General features: G+C 44.6%; 1 protein-coding gene across 1 annotated transcript in view; it reads right to left on the bottom strand.

Moving 5' to 3' along the window:
- The window catches only part of CSMD2 (CUB and Sushi multiple domains 2), a 580815-nt gene that overhangs the window by 142808 nt on the left and 410431 nt on the right, over positions 1-27576 (bottom strand). Inside the window, exons 22-25 of the mRNA XM_053576806.1 lie at positions 23181-23350; positions 12652-12808; positions 10870-11061; positions 5424-5550 (exon numbers count right to left, since the gene is read on the bottom strand). Coding sequence (XP_053432781.1) covers positions 5424-5550; positions 10870-11061; positions 12652-12808; positions 23181-23350 — 646 coding nt within the window. The remainder of the gene's footprint in view (positions 1-5423; positions 5551-10869; positions 11062-12651; positions 12809-23180; positions 23351-27576) is intronic.

Consider the following 27576-nt stretch of genomic DNA (forward strand, 5'->3'; position numbering starts at 1 on the left):
GAAGAGAGATCCAGTGAATATTTTGTTACATGGACATAGACCAAGGCCTGAGTGGCTGGCTGCTAAGAGTGACGAGTGAAACTAGACAAAACAAACCAAAAACACACATCATTGGAGAACTGTGGGACCTCACCCAGGTAACTTATTCCTAGAAAAAATTATAAAACGGGGGACAATAAGAACTGGTCTAGACCTGGCCTGCTGTAGCTATTTGTTAAATGTTAGGCAGAGGGGCAGAACCAAGAACAAAAGACTCTGTATTCCTTTCTTCTCCAGTTTCCATCCAAGCCGGTCCACTGATGCTAAAAAGGAAAATTTAGACCCAACACTGGAAACTGAGGAGTCCCTCCCACAGGGGATGAAACCTTTCCATTCTATGTAGTGATGGCACAGGCAAGAGTTCCAGGGAGGGAGCACTGAGCCAGGCCCAGATGGAGTCCATCGGCCCTCCAACCCCATTCTTGACATTTAGGAAGAAACACCTGCCAGATCGTTCCAGGGAAGGGTCCTCTTGCCAGCTTGCTCGTCTAGAACACCCAGGAAGGGCCCACTTTCCAGCAGGGGCTGTACCCCGCATGAGCCTACAGGTTCCTGCAACCACCTGCTGCTCCTCTTATGCATTCCTGGAAAGGAGCCATCCCTGCCCATCTTGCTGGAGTGAACCTGGCCACAGATCCCTCCCATCTTCCCCAGTACTTGGTCAGGGATGTGGTGAGGTGAACAGAGGCACCTGAAAGCCTTCCCCAGTCTCTGCCCACAAAAGCAGGCTCCCGGGCTGGTCTGTTTAGCTCACATGCCCTTCCACCTGGTGCACCTGCTCACACTCACCTCTTGAGAGCCTTAAGGGGCAACTTACAGGTGCTGTGCTTAGAGATGCCCTGCTTGGGTGGAATGGACAACTGTCTACCGACCTGCTGTTTGTCCTCATTTGGGAATTATTTGCCAACCACATTCTAAGTGCTTTACGTGTGTTCTCTCACTCATCACAATCTCATGGTTGGTATTATCTTTACTTACCATCTTATAAATAAGAGAACTGAGGCACAGAGGGCTTAAAGAGCTCCCTGAGCAATAGTGCTAATAACAGTGGCAGGTGTTTGGGTGCCAGAGTCCAGCTCTCAGCTCTGACTTGATACTGAATGAACAATCAAATTCATGGGACATAAAAATCCAGCTGAAAAATGAAACCAAGTGGCCTGACTGCAAAACGTGGTTGATGCAGGGAGAGACAGACAACATTGTAAAACAAAACATAAATAGTGTTCCCCGAGAGATGCAAGGCGATAACATATTGATAACAACAAAAGTAGGCTGTCAAGAGAGGTCTGGAAACAAAAAGCGCAGTTTCCTTGAAATAAAAGCAGAAACAAAAACTAGACTTCCAAAATAAGGGAGTAAATAACAGGATAATTATTGTTGAAAACTGAATTAACGAAAACACAAGGCCAGAATAAAGGCAGAGTAAAAACAGGTTATAGACTTTTCAAATCGCTAGAAGAAAAACAGAGCCAATTAAATCAGATCAGCTAACAACAGGAAGAGTTAAAAATAAAAGAAAGCAATACAGACGCAGAATGTGGCTAGTTTGAAAGAAAAAATACATTTTATGTAAAAGAAATACAGATCCTTTTACTCTTTTCATGTGCTTAAATATGCATGGGCCAAAAAAAAAAGCCAAAATACTTCAAAAAATAAAAATAATAGAAAAGACCGTACAAAATACATAACCACTTAGTAACTTTTAAATGTTGTTAAATACTCTTGGGTTTGGAGGAAATCTAAACAAATTATGGACTGTTTAGAAATCAGCCCAATTGAACATTCTCATATAAAAAAGATAAATTTCCCAAAAGGGAAATATATGAAAGACTGGAAGCAGCAAAGACAACTAAATAACCTTCTGTCCCTCAACCTGGTGGAGGCTAAAAGTGTTGACAACGTCTAGTGATAGATGGGGAAGCAGGCCTCCCACAGACTTTTGGTGGACTTGCAAATTGCTGTAATAGCTAGAGGAAAATTCGAGCTCATGCATCAAAATTGGCCTTCTAAGAATATATCCTGAGGGAATAAATGGAAAACTGCTCAAAGATTCATGGATAAGGATATTCATTGGAGTGAACAGCTGAAAAATGTTCACTCTATCAATAGGGGAGTAGTTAAATCAGGGATGGTTGTGAACAGAAGGTTCTTGGTACCCATTACACGGGATGAGGCAGATCTCCACATCTTGACATGGTAAGATGATGATCTATGACTAGATGGAAAAACCAAAGGCATGTTACTGAGCCATGTACTGAGATGATCTTGTTTTAGGGACCCTGTTGATTGCATTTGCTTTGTGTGTGTGTGTGCGTGTGTGTGTGTTGGCACAGGAAATATCTAAAAGAATACGTGGAACAAACAGATATCGCTGTTAGCTTTCATGGGGGATGAGGGGTAAGATTATAGAGTGAGATGGTGAATATTTGATTTCTGCTTTATAAATGTCTTTATTACTTGCACTTTGAATTTTTAAAAATGAGTTTCCTTTATGTGAAAAATTCTACACAGATATGCCCAGTAAAAAGATAATAATTAAATAAGGACTTGAATACAGAAGGGGCTGTTCATGTTTCTCTAATTATGATTATTGAGTTCCCCTAACTCTGCTGCTGGTTATTCAAGAGAGAGGTGTGTGTAGGGGTAATTGAGGGAGAAGGAAAGGGAGAGAGAAGGTAAGGAGGGAGAGAAAGAGAGAGAGAGAGGGCGAGAGAAAGAGGAAAGAGAGAAAGAAGAGAGGGAGCGGGGAAGAGGGAGGGAGTGAGCAGAGGCCTGAGGATGGCTGTCTGTGTGCCGCCGCACGCAGCTGGGATGCAGGCTGTGCTGGGGGGTGCAAGTCTTGTCACCTCATCTCCATTTTTCAGCAGCTCTCAATGCAGCTCAGAAAACCTCTGCTCACTGAGCTCCTTTGAGGTTGCTGTGGCTCCAAGAAGTGTTCCAGATGGAGGACCGATGTCACCATCACCTTCGTCCCGCTATTTCCTATCTTGGGGTCCCCACTAGCATTCTCAGAATGCCCCCACGACTTCATATTTCTTGTTATGTCACTCTGGAGGGAACACTTCCTGTATTTGTTTTGATCTCATCTCCCTGGGGGCAGATGACCAGATCGCATTATCTGTGTAACGCCAGGACCTCATCCTGGTACTGCCATGTAGTAAATAAGCAGATGGCTGTTACAAGAGGGAATGAATGAATCGATGAATGAATGATGGTCCAAGTTAGGAAAGTGGGTAAACCTCCTGATTTGCACATGCTTGAAATACTGAAGTGAATTGGTCATTATACTGTTTGTTATTCACTATTTACTGAAGGACTACCACAGGCCACTAGTCATATGACCATTTTTATACTCAAGTCCTGCTTGATTCATTCATTCACTCATTTATTCACTCACTCATCAGGCTCTTGACACTTGCTGAGCTTGGGGCACTGTAGACTTGCGAAAGTCAATCAGGTGTAGACATGGCTCTAGGCGGAGATAAGACGTGAGCATAAATATCGGAGAAAAGTGGTCAGGGTCATAGGAAAATATAGGTAATGGGTAGTGGGAGTGCAGAAGAGGGAGAAATGACTCCTAGGAGTCTCCCAAGAGGACATGAGGAATGACTTCCTGGGTGAGCTGATATTTGCACTTGACTTTGAAGGATGGAGAGTTTTAGACATCAGCCTTTGGAAGGGGAAAGGCCTTCCAGATGAAGAGACAGAGCACAGAACAAGGCCATGAGCCTATGCAGACGGGTCACCACTTTGCTGAAATGACATTGAAGTGAAGTGGTGGAAAAAGCTGGGGAGGTAGGATGAGGTATTCAGCTTTCATCCTGTGAGCACCGGTGCCATGGAAGTTTTCAGAGGGAGAATCGACCAGGCGTGCTTCCAGGTTATCCCAGTAGCAGTGTGCAGGATGAATGCGTGCATTTAACTTGTCCCTTGGAGAGTCCCTAAGAGCACCACTGACCTCACTGTGCACAGGGTTTAGCTCACAAACTTGCACATACTAAACACATAGTACATTTCTTTAGTTTTAATTGCACTGAGTCTAAGGACGTGTGTACATTTGTGAATATATGAACATCTACCTCTCTTACTGCAATACACCCATTCAGCCAATTCGCCCTAATTGAATTGAAAACTCTTGAGGGCAGGAAGCTTCTCTTAGCTGCACTTCTCTTTTGCTTGGCTCCCCACCACTCCAAATCCTCAACACGTCTTTCCCGGATTATTGCAACAGATTCGTGATGGTTGCCTTCCCATGAGTTCTTGGCACGGCAACTAACCCTGGTGGACCAACCCTGCTCAAGAACCTGCCATGGCTCCCTCTTACTTTTTGGCATTTAAGATCCTTCATAGCCAGGCCACACTCTAACCCTATCTATCTCCCATTCCTTATCCACATGTCCCCAACTGTAGCCAGACCCTTTCCTCCCCAGTTCCCTTGTTGGATCCTCCTTTTCACAGCTCTGCTCATGCGGCTACCCCGACCTGCTCTTTTCCTCACAGCTCAAGGCCCGGCTTTGCCAGCAGTGCGATATAGTGTGAAGATTCAGAAAGACTGGCTTCAGACCCCAGCTCTCTGATTCCACATGCAGACATAGACATGCTCGGCATTCTCTTGGAATTTCACTTTTCTCATCTACAAGATGGGAACAATAATGATAGTGTCTAGTTATTATTACAGCTTGTTACTATCAATGGGGCTATTGTGAAGAGTTAATAAGATTCTGTGCTCAAGTGGTGACACTCCCTTCTTCTCAGACTACTTGGAGCTCCAATAAGGAATTCCTGTGAGTCAGGTGTTTATGGAGGAAGGAAGCTGTATTCTGAGGGAGTATATAACACGTACCAGACACTGCTGGGCTTTGTCATTTATTCCCTCTGTACCCCTAAAATACAAATATTTTTGTCCTCACAATCTGCTTGAGATCACACAGCTCTTAGCTAACCCTTACTAACTGTCTTCGAAACAGCCACAATAGCTGTTATTAAATATTTACTGTGTTCCAAGCACTACGCTGGGCATGGCATATTACACACAATAGTTCATGTAAGTGCTTAATCCTGACAGTCACGCTCCCCGGAAGGAGCTGGTGAGACTCAGAGAAGTTAAGGGACTTGCCTAAGGCCCTGCAAACAGTAAACGGAAGGGCTGGATTCCAACAGGGGACGTATGACTTCAAGCCCGTGTCCTCAAATACTGTGCCGTCTAGGCCAGCAACTCAGAATGCAGCCCTGGGAGGCCAAGCTGGTCTTTCCAGGTTTTCCATGGGACCTGGCTCACGTGTGGGGTTGCAGTAATCATTCCTGATCACAGGGGCCTCCAGGTGAGGCAGGCTCCACCAGGCATTAATTGTGGCAATCGTTACTTTGTCAACTTTGACACTTACCCAATGGTGCAGCCGGGATCTGCTTCAATGGTCCAGATACAGTTGAGATTGTGTTCATAAGGAGCTGGATACCCAGGTGACAGGACCTGCCCCGACACTTCTCCTTTCAATGTCCCTCCACACTCAGCTGAAAGAAATCCCAAAAGAGTGAGCTTCGCGGGGTGGCCTACGCCACCAGCAGTCACTCAGAGGCTCCTCATGCCTGTGTGCCCCTGAGCGCTTCTTGTTCATTCTGGGTGACTGAACGTAGCACATTAAAAGGTCCCTGGATGAGATCTGTATCCTGAACCTATAAAGAATTTCTATAATCCAACAATAAAAAGACAACCCAATTAAAAATGGATAAAGGATGTGAATAAACATTTCTCCAAAGAAGATATATTAACAGCCAATAAGCATATGAAAAGATGTTTGACATCATTAGTCCCGAGGGAAATACAAATCAAAACCACAATGAGATATCACTTCACATCCACTGGGATGGCTGTAGTCAAAAAGACAGAAAATAACAACGGCAGACTGCGGAGAAACAATTGAGGATGTGCAGAAACTGGAGCTCTCATGCGTTACTGGTGGAAATCCAAAATGGTGCAGCCACTTTTAAAAACACTTTGGTTGTCTTCCAAAATGTTAAACATAGGATCTGGCAATTCTGCCCTTAGGTACATAAACTTACGAGAAATGAAAGCATATGTTCACAGAAAAACTTGAACATGAATGTTCATAACAGCATTATTCACAGTAATCAAAAGGTGGAAACAAATCCAGTGTCTATCAGTTGATGAGAGGGGAAACAAAATGTGGTAAATCCATGCAGTGGAATATTATTTAGCTGTAAAAAGGAATAAAGGCTCTGATAAATGCAATGATACAGATGAACTTTGACAACATCAGCTAAGTGGAAAAAGCCAGACACAAAAGGCCACACACATGGCAGTTCCATTTATATGAAATACCCAGAACAGGCAACTCTTAGAGACTGATGGTCCATTAGCGGCTGCCCGGGCCTGGGGTTAGGGGACAAGGGAGAGTGACTGCTAATGGGGGATCGGATTTTTACTTGGGGAAACAAAACGTTCAAAAATTAGGTTGTGGTGCTGGTTGCGCAACCCTGTGAGCAGACTGAAAACAACTGAATCGTACACTGTTTAACAAAGCAGGCATGGGGTGGGTGTCAGTCTGACTGCCTACTCTGTGGCCCAGCTCCTCCAAGCCTCTCAGGGAGGAACACGCAGGAGCTCGAGCCTGCTCACTGACAGCAACAGGACTGGTGCCAGCTGCCAGGAGGACAGAGGTCAGCTAGATACTGGCCCTCCTCTGGAAGAGCTTACAGCCTAGTAGAGGAGGCAGCCGCTGTGTGTGCTATGCGCTCTAACAACACGAGTGGTGAATGGCAGCAGATGTGACCGATTTTCCCCAGCACAGGACAGGGACAGTCCAGGAGAATCACAGTTTCTAATAAACCTTGAGGGAGGGACAGACGTTGAACAGGTTGGTTGGGTGGCAGCAGGGGCTGGAAGGGACAAGAGGAAGAGGACACTGCAGGCTGGGAGAGGGCGTGTGCAGGGTTCCTGGAGGTGAGGTGCTGCCTGGCAGGTTGGGCGGGGATATGAGTAGGGAGAGGTGGTGGATGGGGCTGGAAAGCTGGGCCAGCACAGGGTACTGTACACTATACACTGCACACCAGGCTGTTACACAGTCACCACTATAGGAAAGAACTGCAGAGTCTGTACACGTAAGTGAGTCGATCACATCCCACATTAGTGAACTTCATCAGGAAGATCACCGTGGTAGCAGGAGGTGGAGAGATCTTTACTACCCACTGCAGCAGTCACTGGCGTCAATAGCTGCTGGCTCCTCCTGGCTTTCTCCTCCTTCCTCCCCCACATCTAATCTGCCTCCAAGACCAGTCTCCGAACTCATGTGAGTGTTCACATTTGACCCTGCTCTGCCCACACTGCTCAAGTCTGAGCTCAGGCCCTCACCATCTCTAGGCTGACACAGTTGTCCACCATCTGCAGTGCTGTCAGAGGGATCTTTATAAAATGCAAACATGTCACCGCTGTGTTCATTCCTAGAACAAAGTCCAAACTCTTCAGTTGAGTCCGAAAAGCCCACCAGAGGGCCTCCCTTTGGCCTCCCTGAAGCCCCTGGTCCAGCTGAGTCTGATGAAGTTCACGAGCCCAGGCTACAGGAACTCCTCTTATCTCTACTTGGACCAACAACCTGACAAACATCCTCCCTATGAAACCTTTTGTGACACCCCTCCCCTCTCCAGGTGGAGTTGACAATGTCCTCCCAGTGTCTCTAATACAGTGTGAGTAGATGTCCTAGCACGTGGAATATGTCATTCAAATCACGTGTATCTCCTCCACCAGACTATAAGCCCCTTGGCTGCAGGAACTCTGTCTTACTCACAATTGCACATCAAGTGCCTGGTATAGTGTTTGGCACCTTAAGAGATGCTTAATAAATATTTACTGAATGAGTGACTGATGGGTAGATGATCAGATGAACAAAAGAAGCTCATTGCTTTCCAGGCAAATTACTATCAAGGGTCTGAATCAGGGGAAGATGAGTGAAAATGAAGAGGAGAATATTTACTGCAGAGCTGTTTAGGAAAGGGAAGAGTTGATTAGGGAAGATGCTAGAAGAAGTAGGAGCAGAAGGGTTCAAGGTCAGAGACCTTTAGTTGTTGCTACAAAGGACCCATCAAGTATCTCATGGACCCCTTGAAGAAGCAATAGGGAGGGGCCCTCTACTAGATCCTTTGCTCAAATCTCATGGAGGGACCTCCCTCAGTGGTGCTACTGGGATGCAAGGTGCCCACCTGACTGGACCACAACAGGCTGAATGGGCGCATGGTAGGGAATAGGGTGTTGGTGAGAGGAGGAGGCTTGACTGGCTCCACGACACAGGTGGTGACTGAAAGGTGGCAGGACATTATGCACATCCTTGGTTGGAGCTTCCTGGTATATTTCAGACCGGAAGTCCCTCCTCCTTCCGGGAAAGCGAGTGTTTGGAGGCAGCAGCTTGGGAAGCACGGCATCGCAGACACACCTGCTCCTTTCCCCACAGGACACCTTGTCTGGGGCCTGGTGAGGGCCACACATGCAGAATCACCAGCATCAAGGCTGAAGACTCTGCTTTCTGGTCTTTTCCCTTCCTCCCATCCTACAGCTTTGGCCAGTTTGGGCAGCAGAGTCTACTTGTCAACAAAGAAAATCTTTGGATGTTTAGAGCCAGTGATTTTCAACCGGAGTGCTGTGAGAGGATCATAAGTGTGCCACAAAAAATTTTAAGATCAAATTAAATTATTTTCAAAAGGAGTTCAAAGCACAGTAAGCATATTCCTTTTTTCACTCCTTTTTTTGGATCACATTTAAATTTCCGTGTGCCATGGATGTTTAACTATAGGTTCAAGTGCACCATGAGATAAAAAAGGTTGAAAAACACTGCTTTAAGCTACAGCAGTCACTTCTGGTAGACCACGATGAAGTCTACTGCAACACAAGATATATAAAAATAGGCACACAGAGTCACCAAGACACAGCCTTGGGAGTCTCCATGGGGAAGGCCTCCAGGTTTCTAAGTACACATGCTCTTACTTAGTGTGACTTGAGCAGATCCAATAAATCAAGTACACCTGGAATTTTGTTTGTTGATTTTGTTTTTTGGAGACAAAGGCCTTATTCTATTGCTTAGATAGAGTGCTGTGGCATCATCATCGCTCATAGCAACCTCAAAGTCTTGTGCTCAAGGGATCTGCCTGCCTCAGCCTCCTGAGTAGCTTGAACTACAGCCGCATGCCACTGTGCCTGGCTAATTTTTCTAATTTTTGAAAAGACGGGGTCTTGCTATGCTACTGAGGCTGGTCTCGAATTCCTGAACACAAGAATCCTCCTGCCATGATCTCACAACGTGCTAGGATTATAGGCGTGAGCCATTATGCCTGGCCTCCACTACAGGGTGGGCATAAAGTTTGTGTGCAATTTAAAATAGTTGTACACAGACTTTATGTCCACTCTGCATTTGATAATTATCCTATAATGTGAATCGTCACTCCTCCCTACATGTGTGTGCTCTGGATTGCTTTCCGGCGGCATTACACTGTCATCTGTGTATGCACGCATCTCCCCGGCTACCTGGGCTCTGCCTGTCTCTGTATTCCTAGTGCCTTGCATAGGACATGGTTTGTGAAAGAAAGGAAGGATAAGAGGAACAGAGGGGGAGAGAAAAAGGATTTGTCTGCACACTGGGTCAACCTCAAGGACAAAAGGAAAGGAAGTCCCTAAAGGCTGTGTGAAGGCCACTGCTTCAGTCTGTCCGCTTTCAGAAAATGTAAATTCATGCCTTCAGCCCTTGTACCTGTTCAGGCCAGAATGTTTATATTCCCACCTTGTCCATCCTGTTGGTGAATTCTAACCCAAGTTTCAACTGCAACATTCCCTCTCGAGCAAAACTTTCTCATGTCCTCCTAATGCATTGCACATGACTCTTTCTATAGTGCTTGTCTTATATGATAATTATCTGTTCGTGAGTCTATTCTCCTTGCTATGGTGTGGGAATGGGCTTCTCTTTCTCTTTTTCTCTCCTTCCTTCCTTCCCTCCCTCCCTCCTTCCTTCCTTCTTCTTTCTACTTCCACACCTACCCAGACATACACTCGTACCAATTCTGGCATGTGAGGGGCTTGGTAGGTACTTACATGTTTTTCCAGGGGACATTTTGTTCTTATAAGATCAGCCAGTGTTGCATGAGGATGTGGGGAACGGGGTGGACAGAGGGAGAGCCCTGATGCTGGGGAGACAGGATGAAGAGTGTGGTGGGGATCCTCACTGCCAGGGTGAGGTGGGTGGCAAGAGATAAAGAGCCCAGACAAACAGAATCCCCAATTAAGTCTATTTCGCACTTCTGCCTCAGGCCACCATCTCTTGTTCTGGGATGCATGAAGCCTCCAGAAAGCCTCTGCTGACATTCTAGAAGAACAATAGGCTTGAGAAGATGAAAGTTCATTACTGCCATCTTTGTAAGATTGAGATCAATGCTAGTTAATGATCGTGTTCTTACCCTTAGAAAAGGGGGCGTGAGCTCCATTTTACCTACAGGGGAACTGAAACCAAGAGTGAGTTGGAGACTTGTTTGTGTCTTGGTGTTAAGAGAACCTTGGAACTCAGGAAAAGCTCCACCCCAGCTCTGAGGATGTGACTTGGCTTTGGTCCCACTGGCTAAATGTGTGACAGAGGCAAGCCACCCCTGCCTGAGTGTGCTGCTATAGGGGTGTAATGAGGTGTGAAAACAAGAAAGGGGTGCAGGTGAGCCATGATGAATGTTAATAGGATTCCCCCGAGCCCCAGGAGCATGGAGTCCACCTGGAATGAGACCAGAGTTGGAGCATGGGGTTGCCAGAGACCCAAGTGGTTCCCAGCAGAGCAAGTGGTCTCCTACCGACACAGGTGGGCAGAGGCCGGTCCCAGGTCCTGCGCTCCCCACTCAGACATAGCAGTTCTTCACTGCCCCGCAGGTTGTATCCAGGGTCACAGCTGAAGGACACAGAGCTCCCTGCAAAATGACCTCCGTCATGGACCTTGTAGCCAAACTGGGGGGTTCCTGGGTCCTCACATTTGATGAGTTCAAAACCTGGTGACGAGAGAAGAAGCAGAGTGAACAAGACCTATCGTGGTGGAAGCCATGCTTCCTGCCCTCCCTCAAAGCCAAACGCTCAAGGAAGACATCTTAGCCACTGCCCCAGGTTCTGATAAACTCTCCACTGGTGATTCCCTCCACATTTCAATGCATGGTTAGGGGCATATTAAGGAGCATTAGTTTCCATGTTGCTATACATAAAATTTCAGCTTTAATAGTTTTCAGGTCCAGGGTCTGGATTTTCTATTTCTTTCAATTTCTTTCATTGACCCCCATAGTATTCTGCCAGCAAGAGCTCTTCTTTCCATTTTGCTCACTGAAACATTCTGATAAGATGGGGCAATATGGAAAAGTCACTTTACATATATGTTTAAGAGCTCAGTTATGACTTACTTAAACATATCCTGTTGAAAAAGGCTGGAAAAGGAAACAGACTTATATGGAGCTCCCACTGTATAGGGCTTTGCATGTGTTATCTCTCATTTGTTATTATCTACGTTTTACAACTGAGAGCATTGACTTGGGAAGGCTAAATAAATTCTTTGCACAATTTTCATATGATAGAAATGTAATTCAAAGGTGACTCTATTTAATCCTCTTCCACTGAACCACCTGCTATAACAGGCAAAGATACCTCTGTCAGAGTGGCATGATGGCTCAAGGTAGTTGCCAAAATAACTGAAAAGAACAGATAAGGTTTTAGCAAGAAAAAGGAAATTTATTAACAACCCCCCCCCAGCAAGCCAAGCCCCATCCTAATGACTGCAGGCTCCATAGAAAGGGTTTTATTCATAACTTTGAGGCGTAGCAGCTGCTTCTGGGAAGTCTCCTAGGCTCTTAATTAACTCTCAAAACAACCCACCTGCAAGAGTAATCAGCCTCGTTCCCATAATAGCCCAGATTAGCCTGATCCAAAACAATCCAAAATAGCCTAACCAAATCTGTCAGCCACCTTGCTTATATCCAGCCAACTATCTAATGCCTTTGCCAGATGGCCTAGAGCCCAGGTAAGGGGAATCTAAAGTATACTCATTTTTCCCCCCACTAGCTTTTTTGAGGTAAAATTCACTTACCATACATTCACCCATCTAAAGTATACATTTTAAATATGTTTTGGCATATTCATGGATTTGTGCAGCTGTTACCACAATCAGTTCTAGAATATTTTCATCACTCCAAAAAGAAGCTCCATGCACATTTTCCCCCAACTCCCTCAGCCCTGGGGAACTACCCATTTGTTCTCTGTCTCTATGGATTTGCTTATGCTGTACAGTTTATATAAACGGACTTATACAATATGTGGCCTTGGTGACATGCTCCTTTCACTTAGTATAATGTTTTCAAGGGTCATCCATGTTGAAGAATGTATCAGCACTGTACGCCTTTTACTGGCCACATGACATTCCACTACTTGGACACGTCACATTTTGTTTAGCCGTTCATCTGTTGATGATCACTCACTGGGTTTTAAGACAGGCTATAACATGATATTCTTTGTATCTGGTGGGCAAGCAGAAGCTCAAATAAATGAATAAAATGGGAAAGCCTGAATTCATTGTACACACAGATGCAAGAAAGACTTACTGGAAAACTGCAATTCAAAGCCCTTGCTGGTGTTTTCAGCATCAGTGATGAAATCAAGCCACAGACTGCTGGATGTGCTGTTCAAGGTCACCCCCATCATCTCAGAGTTGCTGAACACACCCAGTAAGCGGGCGGAGTTGTTGTTGCCATCATAAACCTGGACACAGGAGAGATCCCCAACCCAATGTCATCAGCATGGCCTTATTTTGAACTTGGCCTTTCCACCCCACAGCCCTGGAGTTTAGCACTGGTAACGACTGCTGGAGGCTCAATGAGTCCTCAGATGCACGGAAGACAGTGGAGTAAAACCAGCAACTGAGCAAGCTATCTCGTTTCCCCTTGGTGTCAGTTCTATGCCTGGCCCATCTCTAGTGTGAAACTGGTTTTTAGGAAATGGTCACTAGTCTGACCTTTTCTCTGGAGATCTGTTCTTGTTTCTCCAACCCCCATATGGCACCAGTTTACTCTTCAGCAGCCCGGGGAGGCCAGGTTAGGGTTGCCTGCCTCCCAAGCCATCTGTTTCTGCAGACAGGCAGGATGAGAGCACTCTATATTGCTCAGTCCTCAATCCTGTCCTTCCAGTAGATGAGACGGCCATCCTCCCACCTGATCCCACCCCATTGTGACAAAGGCCTGTCTTCACCACTCTGCTGGGCATGATCCCTGGGATCCAGGAAGGATGGAGTTTAAATGGCCAATATGTCATGGTGACTTTCCCTTCCCCAAGCTCAGCCCCTGCCCCTACCTTCCTAAAGTGAGGACTCCAGCTAGGGCCTGCTGGGCTTGCCAAGGGTGGAATCGTGCAGGCATCTGGCTTCCCTGACTCCCATCTGTCCCCTGAACTTCTGAGCACCAGCAAAGACAACAGTCATCAGAATAATGAACCAGCTCCCCAGGTTTCGAGGTTGCTGCTCCTTTCCAGATAATTGTACAAATAACAACAGAAGTTGTGATTGAGTGAAAGACCCCCTGGTGCTTTGGTAAATATCAAAGATGGGAGCTATGGGTGGGTGATGAATATTTGTGCATGACACGCAATGTGGTGCCAGCTGCCAGCAAATTGGAACAATATTTCCATTCCACTATTTATGAAGCAAAGCTTTCTAAAAGAAGCCATCCTTCAAGCTAACAGCACTGTATATTACAGAGATTTGTTTGGGCTCCTGGGAACTTCAAGTCTGTCTCCTGATCCTATGTGCAATTGCTTTATGTCACTGATGGACTGAGTGAATTCTGGGATTACAGCAAACATCGGAATGATACCAGTTCAAAGAGTTTAGCCCACAGCTGCATGTAAATGGTAATAAATATATTTTGACCCATTAAACTACATATTGGGATTAATGGATCAAGGCATTAATCATCGATGGTTGCTAATGTTTAAATAAGGAATACAACCAGACATTGTGTGTTTCTAAATGGAAGAGAAACCATCGCCTATGAAGCTTTCTTGCCAAACAAAATCAAACCAGATCTGATCAAGCCACTGGATCTAATTTCCACCTTCCAGGAAACATTGAGGACAGAGGAACATGTGAAATGATACCCCGGCAGCGTAGTCAGAAAAATCCAGAATGTGGAAAATTCCGCTGAATCCATGTTATTTCCTTGACAAATAAATTACAAGGGGGATAAAAAAAGACTGAGGGAGAAACTCAGATATTAAAAAAAATGAGACCACTCATCTAGTGTGTGTGGAGCTTATTTGAATCCTGACTCAAAACAAATGGTGCATTTTAGAAATATTATGACGTACATGAGATACAGGTAATTGAAAATTGGAACACTCACTGGATATATGATGGTATATGAGAAATTATTGCTAGTGAATAAAGAGTAGGATAGGAACAGGATATTGTCCTTAATTTCCAAGCACAATTCACCCTAATTCGTTAAAAACAAAAGTGTTGTTTGTGACATTACAATAAAATACTCATTGCAGAAAGACTTATAAAACAGAAAAACACACACATACAGAAACAACTTTCAGCCTTAACAACATTGCGGTGACCATTTTTCCAGGCTTTGTTCTATGCGTTTCTTATCTTCTACAGATTTTCTTTTTTATAAAAATAAGATGAAACTATAGCTATTATATAGGGCAATCTTCTCTTTCACTTAATAGAATGTGTTTATATTTTAAGTCATTACTTATTTTTTCCACAACAGCATTTAAATGGTTGCAGGAGTTTCCATCGTAAGATTAAAATATTTCCACATAAAATATATCCACAATATATTCATGCCTATAATATGTGCCGTGGCATATAAAAGGCACTCAGTAAATGCATGATAAATAAATCGATATTTTTCCTCTAGTACTTTTGTCTTTAAATCAACCTGGAATTTATTTTGGCATATGATATGAAATTCTACCTTATCCCCTTGATAGATTAGCCATTTAGCAAAACCCGGTCTGTAAATATTCCACCCACCACCAATTTGAAATCCATCTTTTTCAAATATATAATTACATAAATTTGGTTTTGTTTGTCAACTTTCTAGTCTGTTACATTTGTCTACTGTCTATTCCTGAGCATGACCCACCCTGTTTTAGTTGCTATAGCTTTTATAATCGGTTTAAAATGTTAATATTCAGTGGAGAAAGTTTTCATTTGTCTTCTTTTAACTCAAAAAAATTATTCTCCCAGATGTACTTTTATAGATAAACTAAAGAAGATTTTTCTTAAATTAAAAACATAAAACAAAACCCTCTAAATACAACATGTAATTCTCCTTGTTCTTTTTTTTTTTTTTTCTTTTTGGAAATAGGGTCTTTCTCTGTCACCTGGGCTGGAGTACAAGGGTGTCATCATAACTCACTGCAACTGTAAAATCTAGGTTCAAGTGATCCTCTGGACTTGGGCTACCGAGCAGCCAGGACTTCCAGGTGCCGGCCCATGACTCCTGGCTAAATTTTTTTATTTTCTTTCTTTTTAATTTTTTTTATTTTCTGTAACATGATGTCTCGCTATATTGCTCAGGCTGGTCTTGAACTCCTGGTCTCAAGTAATCTTCTTGCCTCAATCTCCTAAAGTGCTAGGATTATAGGCGTGAGCCATTGCACCTGGACCAAAACACAATTCTGACTGAGTTACAGTAAATGTATGGATTGATTTGAGAAAAAAAAAAAATGCATCTGTGTGATACGTCTTCTTAGCCACATACATAGTGTCTGATTTCATTTTAATCAAGTTGTCCTTTATGTCTCGGTGACATTTGGTACTGACTCCTGGGTATCTTTATATTTTTGATTACTACTGGGAATTGGGCCTTTGTATACATTATTTCCTACGTAACATGGTAGTCCAGTTCATCCTCATATGCAGGTGATAAAAATCTCCCTGAGAAATCCCAGAGACTCCATGCATATCCATCACATCCAATAAGGCAATATGGCTGGTTTCAAAAGGAACATGCCAAGCGGATGGCTTTTTAAACACAATTACAAACGTGGGTGTCATTTCTGTGAACATTCCTGCGTGTCCACTTGCACGCGCATGCTGAGTTTCTCCAGGGCAGAGTGGAGAGACTGGTTGCAGGGAAAGCACATCTACCACTTGATTAGACACTACCACATTGCTCTCGGAAGAGGAATTCCTATTTATTCTCTCACTAGCAACCTAAGACATAAGTCAACATCGGCTTTACATCCTTGCTGACACTTGGTGTTTTCAGGCACTCTGAGTTTTTCCAATTTGATGGGTATAAAACGATATCCCATTTTAATTTACATTTCCTTGATTACTGCTGAGGTTGAGCGTCTTTTCGTGTGTTTATCAACAATTCTATTTTCCTCTTCTGTGAATTGCTTGCTCGTATCCTCTCTTCATCCCCCAGCACGAACTCTCCCTGCATTTATTTTAGCTAAATCACCTTCAAAATAAAGTTCCATCGTTTTCTCAGTAAAGATCATGCACATTTTGTGTGTGTATGTGGGGCTCATTCCTAGATGTCTTATAGTTCTTGTTTCTATTTTAAACGAGACGTCTTCCTTTGATTACATGTTTTAATTGGTTGTAGAAATATGAGTAGCTTTGTGGAATTGTGTCATTGGTCCTAATGATTTATTAGTTGATTCTTTTGCATATTCTAAACAAAAGAGATGACTTTTACATTCCTTCCTAATTATATCATGTTTTTTTGGGAAATAATTATAACTGTTTGAGTCTTTTTCAGTATAATCCTAAGTCCTAGTGGTGATAGGAGAGCTATTGATCTTGTTCTTGATTTTATTGGAAATCTTTAGGAAGTATAAACTATTTATTAAAATAAGAGATTTTTAAAAAATCGTGAGTATTTATTAAATTTCACTACATAATATTTGGGGATATATTAGCAACATAATGTGTTTTTCTTTTCTAATCTGTTTACAAGATATTGGATGGAGCCACTATTTGAGCAGTATTGCCCTACAAAAATGGCAATTACATATGGTTTGTCTAATAAATAATACTATGGGCTGTTCTAATTTTGACACATCCTCACATTCCTGGACTCAAGTCTACTTGGTCATCATTGTTTTAATACACAGCTATATTCAATCTGATATTGTAGTTAGAATTTTTAGATCTATGATCATAAGCGAGGTTAGATTATTCTTTTCTTTTTGATTTTAATTATAAATTGATACAATTCTAGTCACACATGTGTGTAGGGTATGAAGTGATGCTGTGATTTATGACTACAATGCAGAATAATTAAATCAAGCTAACTAACATAACCATTACTTCAAATACTTATCTTTTTTTTTCTGGTAAGAACATTTGAAATTTACTCCCTTGGTGATTTGGAAATGTATAATATATTTTCATTTACTACATTTACCATGCTGTGCAATAGATCTCACAGAAGAAGAACCTTATTCCTCCTGTCCAACCGTGGTTTTGTGTCCCCCCCCTTGACCATGATCCCTGTATCCCTTTCTAGCAACCATCATTTTTCTCTTTGATATCACTGTTTCTACTTGACTCATTCAAAAGAAACAAGTTGGGAGTTGAAGCTTTGTTTTTCGATTTTCTGAAACACTTTTGTTAGTTCAAGGACTAATGGTTTCTTTTTTTTTTTTTGAGACAGAATCTCACTTTTTCACCTCTGGTAGAGTGCTGTAGCATCATAGCTCACAGCAACCTCAGACTCTTGGGCTTAAGCGATTCTCTTGCCTCAGCTTCCCGAGTAGCTGGGACTACAGGCACTGGCCACAACGCTGGGCTATTTTTAGAGATAGGGTCTTGCTCTAGCTCAGGTTGGTCTAGAACTCGTAAGCTCAGGCAATCCACCTTCCTTGGCCTCCCAGAGTGCTGGAATTACAGGCATGAGCCACTGTGCCTAGCCTGACTAATTGTTTCTTTTTTTCTTTCTTTTTTTTTTTATTATTAAATCATGGCTGTGTACATTAATGTGATCATGGGGCACCATACACAGGTTTTATAGACTATTTGACATATTTTCATCACACTGGTTAACATAGCCTTCCTGGCATTTTCTTAGTTATTGTGTTAAGACATTTATATTCTACATTTAGTAAGTTTCACATGTACCCTTGTAAGATGCACTATAGGTGTGGTCCCACCAATCACCCTCCCTCCGCCCAACCTCCCCCTCCCCTCCCCTCCCTCTTCCTTCTTGAGGCTTTGTTGAAGCTTACCTATAAAATAGTCTGGACCTGGGGCTTTGGAGAGAGGATATGCGTGAATTCCATTTTTAAAAAAATGGTTATTGTTTTTTTCTAAGTACTTTTTGAAATTAGTCCTTTTTATCTATAAAGATTTTCAACTCATCTAAGCTTTCAGATTTCTTGGCTTAGAGTAGTTCTTAAATTTCTTCTTATTTTCATAATCCATATCTGAGATTATGTTCCTTTTTTTATTCCTAATATTACATATGTATGGCTTCTTTATTCCTTGATCAGTCCTTCTACGTTTTCTATTTTATTAGCTATCTTTCAAAGGTCTAGTTGGCTTTGCTGATACTTGCTGTTGTTTTTTAGTTTTCTTTTCCCCGTCATTTCTGTCTTTGTTGTTAAAAGTATCTTTCTCCTCCTTTCTTTGGATTTATTCCGTTAGAGTATCCAAACTACCCAAATCCTTATTTATTTTTAACCCAGGTGATGTGTCAGAAACTAGCAGAGCTATATGAAAATCTCCCTTGATGATGGTAACTTTATTAAAATTTTTTACATTTCCAGAACTTCTTATTTAATTTATTCAAGCTATGTTCTTTGGCACATAAAGTTTTACTGTGGGTTGATTATACATTTTATTAATATAAAAAAGTCCTCTTTCATTTCCTTACGAGGTGTGGGAGAAGTTCTCAAATTTATCTTATAATAAGCTGATTTCATTTCTCTGTGGTTTACCATCTTCCATTCGTTGCCTCCATTCCATTTTTTAATTGGGTGATCATGTTTTTTATCTCTATTCAATCTTTCCTCATCTCAGATTGCTCTGTTTTCATTATTGCCTATTTTTGTGTCATAAATATAATATTCTCTCAAATCCTGTTAAGAATACAAATTAGGAGCTTTTAAAGTATTTTTCTTTTCTTTGTTGCTTCCAGAGGGGCAATTAGCTCTGATTCCTCAGACAGGTCTCTTCTATCTGATCTACCGAATATTTACACATATTCGGTTAATTTTCTTGGGGATGCCATTACAGAGCAAGAATGGAAATGGAGAATGGAAACACCCAGTAGTCTCTCGGGGGAAGCAAAAGAGCTAAACTCAAAGAGGCCAGAGTGGGAGCCTTTCCTACTCCTGGTGTTAAAGGGTGTGCATGTGTGTGCACGCATGTGTGTATGTGTGTGCAAGTGGAATCACCCGTGCATCACCTTGCTTTGCCCGGCTTGCCAACAAAAGCTGAATGAAGGTCAATTTTATGTCGATAGGGAAGGAGTTCTATGTGGTCTCTCAGACCTCATGCTTATATCCACAGGAGCTAGGAGGATTGAGATTTGGCCCTGCCCATAGTCTATAGCAGGTGTCCTCAAACTGCGGCCTGCGGGCCACATGAAGCGGTGTGAATTGTATTTGTTCCTGTTTTATTTTTTACTTCAAAATAAGGTATGTGCAGTGTGCATAGGAATTTGTTCATAGTTTTTTTTTTTAACTATAGTCCGGCCCTCCAACAGTCTGAGGGACAGTGAATTGGTCCCCTGTTTAAAAAGTTTGAGGACGCCTAGTCTATAGCATGTCTTTGGCCCTAGGCTCTCCTGCTCTGAGCTAGGTGGTCTTAGGCTTGTCCTTAAACTTTCTGGCACTCAGTCTGCCAGCAGGATTTCCTTTCATTTGAGTGATTATAGTTTGAATAGACATTTCTCAATCTGGATTCATTTTCGGGCATTTCATTTGGCAGAAATTTCTTTAAGTTGTATGTGAAAGGCACCCTTGTCTAATTTACAGGGCTAAGGCCACCCTCCTACTTTTAACGTCCCTTTGGTCCTTCTGATGGGGACCTGTAGGGGGCATAGTCACATGCATGGGCTTCACTTGCTATGTTGAGCTGGAAGCTGTCTTTCTACAATTGCATTGACAGGCCCTTCCTGTCTTGCTCATGCTAGAGGAGCAGCAAGGGTCACCTGGAAGGGACCAAAATAGTAGAAGTCAGGTGGTTCTGGAGTGGAAGTGGGTGACGCTTAAGCAATCTGCAGTTATGGAGGGTAAGGAACAGATCAGGGGGTCACCCATGCAAGAAAGCAGGCATCTTATGGGTCAGAAATGCAAGACCACCGAAGGTTTGGAGAGTTGGTCAGACTCATGAAACACTGCATCTTTGGAGTTAAGTATGAAGCTGGTGAGAGGTTTCCTTGGTCAGGAGTTCAGTGTGCATCAGAGCTTCTTTGAAGGGACAGGCAAGTCCTTGAGATTAAGAAGGTGCCCGTGGTCTAGCAGAAGGGGTCAATTACACCAGGGGAAGAGTGAGATGTTCTTGGAATGGACTCTTCTCTCCTTCTGCAAATATTGGTGTTGAGGTAGACTAGAGTGTCAGGTGTAAACCACAGGGACACTGCACTGCAGCTGACTGTGGCTGCAGGGCAGTTGTGCGTCCTAGTCACATCCTAGGCTCTCTCCCTCAGGTGGGCAGCCCCAAGGCAGGGCATGAGAACGGGGAGGTGACACACACTACTATCCCTACATCCCTGCACACCTTGCCTTCCCTCCCCTGGGGCATCGTTCTAGCGGATCTGTATACACAGGGCTCCTTGCATGGTCTTTCAGCCAGGTCAGAAGCCACAGCCCGACCTTCTGAGGACAACACTACAGAGGCCCAGACACAGGAGGAAGTTGTTCTCTGCATAGAACATCAGGCTGAGTGGCAGGGCACGTTGGGCAAGTGGCTGCAGAGACAAAGTCTGAAGTCTGGGGGGTGGGGGGGAAGGTCCTCCCTGAGAGATGCAGGAATTCAGGTCCCTCTCCCTGTAACTCTCCAGGACTTCCTGGGGTCCTGCCTCCTGCATGACCACCCTGATCTCTGATGTGGGTGTCTCTCCTTTCTGACCCTGACCACCTCAGGAAGTCTGTCTCTGCCTGTCTCCTAAGCTGCTCACCTGACCCTGAGGCCAAACCTTGACAGTGCAGTTGGATGTACACACCTGTTGACTGCTCTGAATCCAGACCACCCAAAGTGAGGAAACTTGGGCACTAGCCACGGGCCATCGACCTCCAACAACCCAGAGCCATTTCTGCTGATTCTGTCAGGCCACATGCACAGAACCATTGCTCAGAATCCCTGCAAAAGCTGAACATTGCAACCTGTGCCTCCAAGCCACCTTTCTCTGCTGACCGCCTTCTTCCAAGAAGGCCTCTGCATTGGCTACTCACAGACTTCCACCCCTGCCACTGCAGAGAGCAGCCCTTCTGCCTCACTGTCCCACTGCTGCTGATTGACAGATGAATGGAGGGGCCTGTGCGGTGGGTCACAACTGTAATCCTAACCCTCTGGGAGGCCCTGGTGGGTGGGTTGCCTGAGCTTATGGTTCAAGACCAGTCTGAGCAAGAGTGAGACACTGTCTCTACTAAAAATAGAAAAACAGCCAGGTGTTGTAGTGCACGTACAATAGTCCCAGCTACTGGGGAGGCAGAGGCGAGAGGATTGCTCAAGCCTAATAGTTTGAGGTTGCTGCGAACTGTGATGATGCCACAACACTCTACTCAGGGAAACAGAGTGAGACTCTGCCTCAAAAAAGAAAAAAAAAAATGAATGGAGAGAAGAGGGGGTTGAGGCAGATGCCTCAAGACATGGTCCTGGGAAGGGTGTGAAGCTTGTTTGTGCTCCTGTGTTTGGAGACACACACAGTTTGTTATGTGCAGCTGAAAAGCGGAGCTTAGAAGCCAGTGGAATTGTTGTACCCTCAGTTCCACCCAGTCATCTCAGGAGCGCATCTTCTTGGGTTCAAAAAGCACCAGGTAAGAGTGAGAAACACCTTTCACGTGCGCGCACGCGCACACACACGAGCAAGAGAATGTGTGCAAGTGGGCCAAGATATCATCTGTGCATTAAAAAAAGGGCAGCACATTTATCACATCGAAACGGAATCCAGAAGGATGTGGATCTAATGGTTTCTCTTTGGACTTTTCAGAGTAGTGGCTTCTGGTTTTTCTAGTGTCAGACTTCTACGGCTACAGAGAATTAAAGTATTAGTACAAGCTAAGAAAGTTCTTTGGCCTAGAATGCAAATGGTGAGATTTTTCCTTATCATCTATTTTATGAAGGCAGCTCTTTAATCAATTCTCTCACGTCAACTCTGATTCCGCACAGCCCCCACATTATTGGAGCTGCCCACTTCATCACACACATACCAAGAGATACAAGACGCACGTGTGCTCAGCGTCTTACCAGCTCCCCCTTTATCACCCTCTCTGCAAGCCGAGTCCTTTCACTTCTTGCTCTCACCTATGTCTTGAGTTCACTTTCTTTACCCCCCTGCCACACGTAGGCCGTCATGGAGGCACAATGAAGCTACTGCAATAGCCCGGTACTCTACCAAAATACACACTCAAAACATGCACAGGGCACACACACAAATACACAGACAAGGTGTGCACAGGCACAGATGCCCCCAAACCAAATGGATACATAGACACCAATTCACACCCATGGGGAAATGGACATGTAACAGAATCCATATCCACAAACACAGAGCTGTGCACGCACACACACAAATACACACACACATAAGCACACACACACAGCTCTTCATTATCCACGTTGATAGTCAGGGTTCACAATGAGAAACTGAATCCGTGGCTGCTCCAACTGAATGTATTATTTTTTATTATGCAGTCAACACACACTCAGGCACACATGTAGGTTATAGCAGGCAGCTGCCAAGCAAACTCTTCTAAAGCCATATTCTCAGACACCCACATACCTCTCCCATTTTGGTCCTCACTTTCTCCCAGATGAGTGAGGACCCTATGTTGGGTCTCAGGAGGAAAGGAGCGTGTTTAGATTATTCATAGGGAAATAAGTGTTGACCATACTTTTGTATATGACAGCATACGTACTCTGTGAAATCTTAATCAATTTTACCTTGAGGACATCTCCTTCGGAGAGTTCGAACGCCCTGGCTTTCAGCTGAATCCCCTTCCCTGGCTGGGTCTGGATCGAGTAGATGCATTCATGATTGTTATTGTAGTTCACAGGAAAGTTGGGGGATAGCAAAGTACCCTGAGTGCCCGTGACTGAATTGCCACACTCAGCTGGAAAGAGAATCACAATAATTGCGGATTAACCCCCAGCAGCTGCATCCAGAATACAACTCACAGTTCTGGAAAACCTTACAAAGATGCCAAGTTGTTTTTCTGTCTCCCTGCCAGGATGCCTGCCTATCTGCCCATCTGTCTGCCTGTCAACAGGAATGCCTATCAAACTCTTCCTAACACCTGCCTACCTAAAGCTCTGCCTGGGCTGTTTCTCTCTTTCATTCTGCTTGTTGGATTCTTTTCTGTAGAAATAGAAGCTAACCCGCCAGGCACCCTTTACATTCACAGTGCTCTAACACAGCCATTCCCCACACCTGCTCCCACGGTGTCATAGCAACAGCAATGACAGAGGAGGAGGCCAGGGGAGGAGGGGACAGTTAAGTGAAGAGAGACAAAGCCTTTCAGTATCAGAGGATAGAAACTAAGTGGGGACAAGATCAAATAATAATTGATCACCCTTTCATGCAAGATGCCACACCAGACTCTTTACAAGGATCGTTTTGGCTACGAGTCACAGCAACCAACCCCCCAAGGTAGGCGCAATCATCCTCAATTTAAGGACAAGGAACTGAGTACTTAGCAATTCATACCAAGTCTCTCAATTCATGAAAAGGAGGGGACTGCAAACTTAATATCTTTGGTCCCAGAGTTTAGGTCTGTGGAGAAAGTTTTAGCATAGTTTCATTGAACCCCTGTTTCATTCAACAGCTAATAAAATCACACTCCTCTCTGGAAATTTGTTTCTCTTCTTCCAGAATTAGTCATTCTTTCCCCATTGTTCCCATCCTTTTATTTACAGCACTCATCACATTTTCCTTGACTTATTGGTTAACATTCCTGTCTCCCCGCTGCACTGTGCATCCTTCGGGGGCTTGGTCATATCACGGTCTCCCTGCCACCCACGCAGTGCGTGGGCAGGACGTGTTCTGAGGAGCCCTGAGGTTGGCTCTCCAGGATCCTTAATAATTGGGAAGCTCTTCTCTGTGCTTCTCTATTTCAGAGCACCTGCCAGATTGCACCCTGATTGCTTTGCTACCGCCTGTATCCCCCACCCAAACTGTGAGTTACTGGAGGGCTAGGGTCATGCTTGATGAATCTATGAATTTCCGAGGCCTAGCCTGGAGCGTCTGTAAGATAAATATTTACCAAATGAACGAAGGAATGAATATGGAGTACACTGACCTCAGAAGATGTACAGTCCTAAAAATAATTAGGTTCCGGAAGGATGTAAATACAAGTCCAGATGGCAGGCCCATCATTTGTCTGGACATATGGGGAATTTGGAACATGTCTGGAATCTTTGAGGTTGCCGGTAGCAAGTCTGCTTTCCCTAAATCACCCCTCAGTGTCCTTATTCTAGGCACAGTCCTTGGCTGCAAGAACCCAGGTTGACCAAGGGGCCACTGCTCTGACCATACAGTCAACCCTAATTACTCTAAGCCGGGAGCATCCTGGCTGAGGCAGTACAAATGGAGCACACAGAAACATTCAGAGCTGAGCCTCTTGTGGGCTCATTTACAGGCTTGTGTGTTCTCCTGTCCACAAGGCTGTTCCCTAGGCCCCATGTGTCCCTCCACCAAGTCCCTACTTTTCCGTGGGTCCTGCTCCTTGGGTCCTTCCCAGTTCAGTTTCCTGAGACTAGCTTTAGTTTCCAAAGACTTTACACAGCCCTTTATCCAAGTTAGAAGAGAAATCTAACTTTGCCGGGCTCTAAACTTAGGCTGTTTGCAAACCCACCAAATATGATGCATGTGCTCAGCTGAGGCAGAAAACTAAAGGGACAGTCGTGGACAGGCACCATGGGGGCAGTGGCTGCTGATAATTCATCTAGATGTGTTTTCAGAGGGGGTACATAAATCCTGGGCACCCTCGGATGGGACGGGGGCCTGCTGAGGACCATGAGCATTTGGACATTGATTAGTTACAGTGTGTGCGCAGCCCTCTGAAGTATCTCACACCCTTCCCTCTGTCCAGGCAGAGGCCTGTGGTACAGTGGGATGATCAGAGCCTTAGAGTCAGACTTACAAATTTATCCACTCTCTGAACCTCAGTTTTTTCATCTGCTATCATCTGGATAGGAGCAGTATTTTCGTAAGACTGGAGGATAAATGCAGGAGGTTTTATGTGTATGACGGTAGGTAAACATATGGGGAGTGGTGGCACATAGTAGGCCCTCAACCAGGCTTATTCCTCTCTCTTTCTCATTTGTCCCAGGTGCATTTATGTGGCTCACCTGCTTCCATCTGGAGCCCTAACTGCCTAGGTTTTAGGACTGGCAGAGAGCTAAGAAGCTAGCTGCACATCCTAACTCTGCCCCAGCATGACCCTCTCCTTTCTCCCACACACCCAGCACCTTCATGGAGAGGGGCAGAGAGCTTCAGATGTGGCCACTCCTTGGCAGATCCCAAGTCTTGGCTCCCTGCCAGGCCTTTGTCCTGGGCACCGGGTAGAGGGACACAGTGCTTGCTTCTGGGAGAGTTTCCAAAGTAATAGGGGAGGTGAGCAGATGTACCGAGAAACCAAACACAGGCATAAGTGGAAACAAATAAATGTTCCAGAGAAACAAACAGTCACAAGCACAGGAGAGTGCCACTGCTGATCCCAGCATCTGTGACTTCTGTCACCCCCATCAGAAGAGGTCTCGTTAAGGGGAGGGGCTGTATCTTATCCTGTCTGGGGCTCCCGAGGCAGAGGGTCAAGTCGTCTCCATCACACTAAGGCTCCCGAGGATAGGACCATGCCTCCTGCTGCAGACTGGGGTCCCCCAGGGTCAGAGCTGTCTCTTCCACATTGATTCAGGGGTCCCTCAGGTCAGGGCTATGTCCTCCCCCAATGTCACAACATGAATTGAGCTCAGGGCTGTTCACCTCCTTCTCAGCTGGGCGTGTTCCTGGTAACACGGAGAGGGCTAAATCATCCAATTTACACCTACAGTGCATGTGGCAACTGGGAGCATCCCCGGGTGGGCATTCCCATGATACCTCCAGCCTGAGCCTCTGCAGCAGGGCTGGTGGTAATTAGAGGTGATTATAATTGCTGCGCGTTATTAATAACATGTGAAACAGAAGACAAATGTAATAATGAAAATATTGTGAGGTGTCATGAACAAACAGTAATTGGAATAATAAGTTAAAGAATGAGTTTCTGTAATGAGATCAATGAGGCAAGAGCCCAAGGGCTGTGCGCATCTGTGGTCCTGGATAATCCCATTCAGGAAAAGATTCCCCCAGAGCCACTTAGCTAAGGACGTTTTCCAAGAGACCAAGGGAGCTGCCAGCACCTGTATACAAACTGAACCTCCCTGGGGAAGCCTCCCGTGTGTCAGAGGGTGTGTGGCCAGGCTGCGATAGGTGGGTGCCTGGGGGCGTGGTTACAGGACCAGAAGTCAAACTTTGCAGTTATTTCATTGGTCAAAAACAGAATTTGGCAGCTCTTTGTCTTAAGGTTTCCTCTCTGAGACTGTGAAAGGTCATTGGCAGAATAACAAGAATTGGTGACTGATAAATAATGATAAAAAGGTTACCGGCAAAATGACAATAATTAAATGGCACCTCCTGGTTTCTGTAAATTATGTGATCTAATCTAGAAGAAAGCCTGTGAATTGGATGCTGTTATCTCGTTTTTATGAACAAGGAAGCTGAGGCTGGGGGTTGTTGAACACGTCCTGCCGGACTGTCTGCGCTGTTCTCTGCGGAACCCAAAGCTCCATGGTGTCGACGCAGGAAGAGCTGTCCTGACCCACTGTTGGGATTGCTGGTCCCTTTTTTTAGTCAGTGCAGTGTTGCTTTTATCTCTTTTGTATATTTTTAGGGGGTTTTATGGAATATTTCATTTTAAGCAAGTTCCATGGCTAAAGTGAGCCTGGTAAGTATGCTGGTAATGTAGCCAGTGTTTCACTCTGTCCTGCATTTTAAGAATTGAACAGACAGAGCCATGAACCTCATAGGTAAGGCACAGCCAACATCTGTCCCAGCTTCTGGGGGGGGTATTCCCTGCTTCCCCTTCCTTCGGGGCATGGAGTTCTGAACAGCCTTCTTCAGAGCTTTCACAGGGAGGCAGGTGAGACCTGGTTCCAACTTCCAGCCAGCTACCTCCTGTCCAACATCTCCTGTCCTCTCTGTCACTTGTTTCAGACCAGCCTCCCAGCTGTTCCTCACACACTGAGTGGGCTCCTGGCTCCAGGTCTCAGTCCTCTGTTCCCCATTTCCTGGACATCTGAACGG

The sequence above is a fragment of the Nycticebus coucang genome, chromosome 22 (assembly GCF_027406575.1).
Source record: "Nycticebus coucang isolate mNycCou1 chromosome 22, mNycCou1.pri, whole genome shotgun sequence".
NCBI lineage: Eukaryota > Metazoa > Chordata > Mammalia > Primates > Lorisidae > Nycticebus > Nycticebus coucang.